General features: G+C 40.2%; 1 protein-coding gene across 1 annotated transcript; it reads right to left on the bottom strand.

Moving 5' to 3' along the window:
- Positions 1 to 5,366: 5,366 nt before the first annotated feature.
- LOC125527552 (lipoamide acyltransferase component of branched-chain alpha-keto acid dehydrogenase complex, mitochondrial) lies at positions 5,367 to 8,281 on the bottom strand. The gene is made up of 7 exons (XM_048692067.1): positions 8,258 to 8,281; positions 7,810 to 7,935; positions 7,251 to 7,633; positions 6,913 to 7,160; positions 6,339 to 6,427; positions 5,833 to 6,060; positions 5,367 to 5,741 (listed from the first exon to the last, which is right to left on the bottom strand). The coding sequence occupies exons 3-7, from the start codon at positions 7,610 to 7,612 to the stop codon at positions 5,628 to 5,630; spliced, it is 1,041 nt and encodes a 346-aa protein (XP_048548024.1). The 5' UTR covers positions 7,613 to 7,633; positions 7,810 to 7,935; positions 8,258 to 8,281; the 3' UTR covers positions 5,367 to 5,627.
- Positions 8,282 to 8,306: the final 25 nt, after the last annotated feature.

The raw sequence follows: 8,306 nt of genomic DNA, 5'->3' as shown, positions 1-8,306 counted from the left end.
ATTTCCCCACAAGTCGGGATGAGACTTCGGACGAAAAAGAAAAAAAAGGAAAAAAGGAGCCCAAAGAGCCCAAAAAAATGAATTCGAGAAAAGAGAGAAGGGACAATGTACTATCCTTTTACCACACTTGTGCTTCAAAGTAGCGACATGATCTTCATGATAGAGAGTCTCCTATATTGTCACTTTCATATACTAGTGAGAATTTTTCATTATAGAACTTGGCTTGTATATTTCAATGATGGGCTTCCTCAAATTCCCCTAGGTCTTCGTGAGCAAGAAATTTGGATGCACACCCACTTAGTTTCTTTTTAAGCTTTCATACACTTATAGCTCTAGTGCATTTGTTGCATGGCAATCCCTACTCACTTGCATCGATATCAATTGATGGGCATCTCCATAGCCCATTAATTTTCCTAGTTGATGTGAAACTATCTCCTTCCTAGGGTGGGCATAAAAAACGACCAACCGAATACCGAAACCGAAAAAACCGAATTTTCGGTTTTTTGCTGCTGCTATATTCAAATTCGGTTTCTATGTTTAATAACCGAATTAAAATCGGCCGGTTCGGTAGTTAACCGATAACCGAAGGAAAAACCGAAGTGCACGCAATTCTAGTACAGGCGTCCCGCACGACCGCACATCTCGCCAAATGCCAAGCTGAACCGAACGCAATTCTAGTGCGAGGCACCCCACGTCCGCACGTCTCGCCAGAATTTTCTTTCGAGGTAGCACCTCTTGCATGCAACTACTTCATGGCCGCGCGCCTGCATGCATGCAGCCACACATAGCGTGAGAAGGCCCAGCTGGTGTGATCTGGCCCACACACTTAATTGCATGGCCCAAATAGTATTTCCTTTGGCTGATAGTGTGCACCGGGTGGAGTGTTACTTGTTTAGTCCCACATCGGTCAGCTACGCTTCAGGGACAAGGTGACCATCTATATAAGAGGTCAGGAAGCTCTTGTATGATGCGCTCGCTGTAGCTTCTCAGCAACGCTGCAATCAGTCGGTTTAAACCGAAAACTGAACCAAATTGGTCGGTTAACCGAATTTTCGGTTAGTTGTTTTTGCCTGTTATTTTTGGTTTTTGGTTTTTTTAACCGAAATTAAAAATAAACCGAATGGTATAAATCGAACTTTCATTTCTACCGAATGCCCACCCCTACTTCTTTCTGTCTTCTCCACAACCACCATACTCTATTCCACCCATATTGCTATATCCATGGATCACGCTCATGTATTGCGTGAAAGTTGAAAAAGTTTGAGAACATCAAAAGTATGAAACACTTGCTTGGCTTGTCATCAGGGTTATGCATGATTTAATACTTTGTGTGATGAATATAGAGCATAGCCAGACTATATGATTTTGTAGGGATAACTTTCTTTGGCCATGTTATTTTGAGAAGACATGATTGCTTCATTTGTATGCTTGAAGAATTATTGTTTCTATGTCAATATTAAACTTTTGTTTTGAATTTTATTGATCTGAACATTCATGCCACAATAAATAAGATTACATGGATAAATATGTTAGGTACCATTCCACATCAAAAATTCTGTTTTTATCATTTACCTACTCGAGGACGAGCAGGAATTAAGCTTGGGGATGCTTGATACGTCTCCAACATATCTGTAATTTTTTATTGTTCCATGCTATTATATTATTTGTATTGGATGTTTTATATGCATTAATATGTTATTTTATATTATTTTTGGGACTAACATATTAACCTAGAGCCCAATGCCAGTTTCTATTTTTTCCTCGTCTTTGAGTTTTACACAAAAGGAATATCAAACGGAGTCCAAACGAGCTAAAATTTACGAAGATTTTTTATGGACCAGAAGAAGCCCATGGAGCATCGAAGTTGGGCCAGAAGAGTCCCGAGGCGACCACAAGCCTAGGGGGCGCCCCCCTAGGGCGCACCCCTGGCTTGTGGGCTCCTCGGGAACCCCCCTGACTTGTGTCCAAAAATTTCTATAAATATAGAAACCTCCGAAAAGAAACCTAGATCAGAAGTTCCACCACCGTAAGCCTCTGTAGCCATTGAAAACCAATTGGGAGCCTGTTTCGGCACCCTGCCAGAGGCCATCTTCATCATCCTGGCAGTCTCCATGCCGAGGAGAGAGTGGTTCACCCTCGGGGCTGAGGGTATGTACCAGTAGCTATGTGTTTGATCTCTCTCTCTCCCTCTCTCTCTCTCTCTTATGTTCTTGATTTAGCACGATCTTGATGTACCACGAGCTTTGCTATTATAGTTGGATCATATGATGTTTCTCCCCCTATACCTTCTTGTGATGAATTGAGTCTTGCTCTTTGAGGTTTGTTATGTTGGACTGAGTATTGGATTTGAGAACACTTGATGCATGTCTTGCGATGGGATATCTGTGGTGACAATGAGATGTCCTATTGATTCACTTGATGTATGTTTTGGCACTCAACTCGCGGATTCTCGAGGTGACATTAGGGTAATCTATGCATAGGGGTTGATGCACGTTTGCGTCCTACGTTCTCTGATAGAAACTTTGGAGTGATTCTTGGTTGCACGTTGAGGGATTGTTATATGATTCAATTATGTTATCATTGTTGAGAGAACTTGCACTAGTGAAAGTATGAATTCTAGGCCTTATTTTCAAGCATTGCAATACCGTTTGTGCTCCGCTTTATCACTTGTTACCTTACTGTTTTTTATTTTTAGATTATAAAAACCTATATCTATTATCCATACTACACTTGTATCACCATCTCTTCGCCGAACTAGTGCACCTATACAATTTGCCATTGTATTGGGTGTGTTGGGGACACAAGAGATTTCTTGTATTTGGTTGCGGGGTTGGTTGAGAGAGACCATCTTCAACCTATGCCTCTCACGCATTGATAAACCTTAGGTCATCCACTTGAGGAAAATTTGCTATTGTCCTATAAAACTCTACGCTTGGAGGCCCAACACGAGTCTACAAGAAGAAATGTTGCGTAGTAGACATCAAGCTCTTTTCTGGCGCCGTTGCCGGGGAGGTGAGTGCTTGAAGGTATATATATCTTTAGATCTTGCAATTGAATCTGTTAGTTCCTTGTTTTATCACTAGTTTGGTTAAAAAAATAAAACTATAGAAAAAGGGAATTGAGGTTGCCACATTTAATTCATCTTTATAATGTCTTGCTTGAAAACGATGGATCAGAAAATTGTGCCAAAGTGTTAGAAGAAGAAGTCAATAAAATATTTAGCACTAAATCTTTGAATGATGAGCATGATTGCGATGTTGTTAGTATGAATTCTTTGAATATCCATGTTGCTAATGATATGCAAAGCCATAAGTTTGGGGATGCTATGTTTGATGAAGATGATATTTTTAGTCCCCCAAATTTTGATGAGAAAATTTATTATAATGAAAGCATGCCTCCTATTTATGATGATTATATTGATAAAAGTGGGTTTGGAAGAGTGTCAACTTTAGGAAGTAATGATCCCACTATTTTGGAGGGTGTTGAATCTTTTCACAATTTTGATAAAAGTGGATTTGGAGAGGTCATGACTTTATTTAGTGATGAATCCACTATTTCGGAAGAGGTTCCAATTGATTATGAGAATGAAGTTGCTATGATCATTATTGTGATGACATGTGTGCTATAAAAATAATGATTACCATTAAACTTGTCATCTTGATTTTAATTTTTAATTGGATTATGTCTCACATGATAGTTATTTTGTTGAGTTTGCTTCCACTATTATGAATGAGAATAAATTTGCTTATGTGGAGAGTACAAAAATTTCTATGCTTGTAGATCATGAAAGGAATGCTTTATGTGAAAGTTATATTGTTGAATTCATTCATGATGGTACTGAAAATTATTATGAGAGAGGGACATATGCTTTTATATATTCAAATAATATCAAGTTTTCTCTCTATGTATTGAAAATCTAAGCGCCCGTTTGATGTTTGAACACGCTCGGACGTACGAGGAAGAAATGAGCTTTGGCCTCGGAGACGACCTTTATCATTTGTTTGATTCATTTGTAAGCATTGTAGCCCGTAGCAACGCACTGACGTTCTACTAGACATTTTTTATGAATTATTTAACATTGTTTTACATTGTATAAAATTTTAAAAAATGTCACAAACATTTTTATCAAACGTGTTAACAATTTTGAAGTATCACAAACGTCTTTGAATGCTATCAACATTATTTTATACTATATCACTTTTTTTAAATGTGCGATGAACATTTTTGATCTTTTTTAGAAAATATGGTTCGATTTCATAAAGATACATAAAAGTAATAAAACAGAAAAAGAAAAAAAATACTGTGATAGGAAGCCAGCGCTCCTCCGGTGATGGGCCAGGCCATGTAGGGTGGTAGATTCTTTCGTCTCGCATACAGTGAGACAAAGATGCGCCCACAATGCACTGTACAAGAGGCAACAATCCAATGGATATTGAGCTATCCAATTTCGAGGTCCAAAAATGTATCCAATTTTGACGTTTTATTGACGTTCATCTCCAATTAAGCCCGGTCCAATTGTATCCAACCTTACTCAACTAACAAAATCCACTCCCGGTCCTCAAAAAAAAAGAGAGGAAAAATCTACTCCCAGGTATACCTGGCCATGGGCAGCCCGACCCGACCCGGCCCGGCACGATAGTGCTCACAGGCCGGGCCTCAGCCTTGAATTTGAGCCTGAAGCCCGAGCCGGGCCCAGGCCCTCCATATTTATGATTTAATGAAAAGGCCCAGCCCGAGGCCTGATGGGCTTTTACACTAACGGGCTAGGCTTGGGCCTGATTTCTAGGCCCGACGCCCAGCCTGGGCCTGGGTTTTCTACATCGGGTTTGGTTAGGCCCGGCCCGAGGGATGGCCAGGTATACTCCTAGGCATGGAATTTCTGTTCACAGGTGTAGATGCAACTGGATGAACAATAAAATATAATAAGGTACACCCTTAGTCCGGAATTAATTGTCCCATAAATGAATGTATCTATACACATTTTTAGTTCTAGATACATATATTTGTATCCATGTCCGCGACAAGTAATTAGGGACGAAGGGAGTAGTAAACAAAATAAAAATTATTTTCTATAAACATGGATGAATGTTACAAAGTGTGTATGACATTCGTGGAAGCCTTATCAAAAAAAATTAAGCCTCCAAAAATAGTTTTTTTAAAAGCAGTTTGGAGCACTGATTATTTTCCCACACATTCATGAATGCCATACTATCACAAAATTATACGCAGGCAGAAAACAAAGCAATGTTTGTTGCAAAAAATTCGAAATATTATGATTTTGTTTTCCTATTTTTTTTGTTCATTGCAGGTGTATATGAGCTCGGGGACTAGAACGACACTTTGGCTCCCACATTTACTTTTGACACTTCCACATGAATTTTGCTTCTATAGCTTTATTTCCAATGTAATATACAAATATTCACAGGGTGATCACATAGTTTGCATAAAACATGTCACGTCAACCAATTATTAGTTACATATACTTGAGTTCATTGACTCCTTATGGCCCTATCTACCAACCTGGCTTTTCATACGTTTGCATCTGAACTTCAGATGGCAGAGTGCCTGAATTTCAGCATCTTTCGAATTCGACCGAGCGGCCCTCTGCATCCAGGTAACTTACTGGATCATCGCATGTGCAGCAGGAGCAGCTCTGGCTTTTCGACCAGGCTTTTCCACTCGTTGCAAAACCTTGCAACTGTGGCACCGTCGACGACTCTATGGTCGGCTCCAACGGTCACCTGCATGGCATACAACAGGATGTCCGAGTAAGTGCAAGTGCAAAGCAATGTAAGCCCAGCGCTAGGTATGTATGTACGGCAATGATCTTACATTGATTATCGAGGACGGGTAAACGTTTTCTTCATCATCAAAGCGAGGGAGCTTCTGAATGCGGCCGAGCGCAATGATCGCAACTTCAGGCAGGTTGAGAACAGGAGAGCCAAACTTGCCACCGATGGCGCCTATGTTGCTCAGTGTTATGGTTCCACCAGTGATATCGTTGGTGCTTAGTCTGTTTTGCAGTGCCATCTCATGTAATCTTGACAATTCCTTTGTGATCTGGTGTAATTATGGGAAAAACATTGGGCAGGCAAGCCACAAAAGGAACTATGTCCAAATGAAGATGTGATTGAATGGACTACAGGTTTACATGAGTAATACAAGTTATTTCCCGCAAAAAAAATGAACTACAGGTTTATAGTCAATCGTTTATGGAAATATTCAGGGGCCTAACTGCAAATCTTTCTGATATTTGTCTAGGTTGTCATCTGAATACTTTATTACTTTTTAGCATACAAATTTATCATGAATTAAGGGAGAAAAGAATTGCTGCTGACCTCCAATATAGAAAGTGACTGGACTTTCTTGATGCTTGGCACCACTAATCCCTGTTCTGTAGCCATAGCTACTCCGATGTTATGGAATCCTAATACACAAATAACAAACCAATGTCATGATACCTTCAGCACAAAAGGTAGTTTGTAGAGAAATAATCACATAAATGTCTTTATATGGCGCACTTTGGAAGAAGAAAAAATCTAACAGTATTATTTAGAAATCACGTTTCCTATCTTATTGAAAACTTCTTTTTGTGGAGATTTTTTTTTGCTTATTGCAAATTAGCAAACAAATAAAACGAAATCTAGCCTACAAGACACGGTAATTGGAGACAATCCAGACCAACAGAAGCGGTGCATTTTAAATTTTTTTGTTAGAGGTTGGTTGATAAGGAGAGCTACACGGTTTGACAGGTGGAATTTCCTGGTTTACTTGTAGGCACGCACAAAAAGCGCCAAGGATACGATATATCCTCTGCTTCCAAACTCCTACCCCTGAGTGACCGCCCTGAATTGTTTTAAGATCATTTTCCAGGATGATGACGACAGGAGTGGGAACTCAGCGATTGCATACCTTTGAGAGTAACTTCATTTGTTTCTTCAATGAAAGAGCTGTTTAACAATGGATATTTACTCAGTGCCACAGAAAGAGATTTTATGAGGAATGGAAGGAAGGTGTGCTTCACATCATGATCTTTATTCTCCTTCTGAAATGATGCCTTAAGTTGTACAAGAGCATCACAGTTTATTTCCTCCAGATAATGAAAATGTGGTACTTTTGCAGCCAGGCTCATTGATTTCACCATTGCTCTCTGGTATCCCCTGAAGAAAGACATGTGCCCATAATGGACTGCAGTGGTTATGTATATGGCCAACCATATCAAAGTAGGTTATCAAGAAATGTTGTAATACCTGAGAGGAATTCTCTTATCTTCATAAAAATGTGAATCAAGTAGTGATTTTCCTCCCTCCGGTAACTCAACTTGACCAACATTCTCTTCCAAAGCTGACGGCGGCTCCTGGAGAAGACCCTTGCTAGCAGCGTAATTCAGAACATCCTCTTTCAACACTCTACCATCTCTTCCTGTACCCTTAATATCATCGATGTTGAGCCCATACTGCTTCACTAGATGCCTGACGGCTGGCGTGGAGAGAGACCCACGAGGAGCATTGCCTTCACTTAAAGGACTTGCAGAAGTATCCACTCCAAGTGGAATGTCAGGGGATGAAGCTAGGCTATCATGAGGTACAACTTGACTGCCGTTGACAATCATCTTAAGTAAAGTTTCGCCAACCTAAGAAGCACACATTGACTTCAGAAAATGAAGGAGACAGTCAAATATATCTATTCAGACTGAAAGGATTCCCAGAGGAATAATAATGTTAGCATTCCAAGGTCTAATTAAAAAAAAGGAATACCAGCAACAACAAGAAAAGGGGACATTTATAACTAGTAATCATCCAAAGCTACCTTTACTATGTCACCGGGGGCAAACTGAATCTCATGTACTGTTCCCTTGAAACGGCTTGTAATTTCTATGGTCGCTTTGTCGCTCTGTACCTCACAGAGCTGCTGGAATTCATCTACGTGGTCGCCCTGCCAAATGAGCAAGTCAAAGAACAACCCCAAATTGAGATGAAAATAAACACAAAACAGACAAGATTGAGTTCGAATCGAGCAGCACATTCTTCAGATTATAGGCAGGAGCAATATCTTATACTAGTTCAGAATTTCAGATTATAGGCAAAGCAAACGGCATCCCAATCGGGCCACCAACAAGCAATCGAACCTCATCATGCTCAAATTGCTAGTGTGCATCGCAACTGACAGTAGAATTGCCCCAAAACATTTCCCGAAGCAGAGTTCGAAGTGGAAGCAGGCAGTGACAAAGGAAGGGGGCGGCGTAGATGAGGCTCACCTCGCTGACGAACCAGCGCAGCAGCTCGCACTCGGCGATCCCCTCCCCC

The sequence above is a fragment of the Triticum urartu genome, unplaced genomic scaffold, assembly GCF_003073215.2.
Source record: "Triticum urartu cultivar G1812 unplaced genomic scaffold, Tu2.1 TuUngrouped_contig_4247, whole genome shotgun sequence".
Classification (NCBI taxonomy): domain Eukaryota; kingdom Viridiplantae; phylum Streptophyta; class Magnoliopsida; order Poales; family Poaceae; genus Triticum; species Triticum urartu.
Note: the sequence above shows the minus strand (reverse complement) of the source record. Positions and strands in the feature narration are given on the sequence as shown.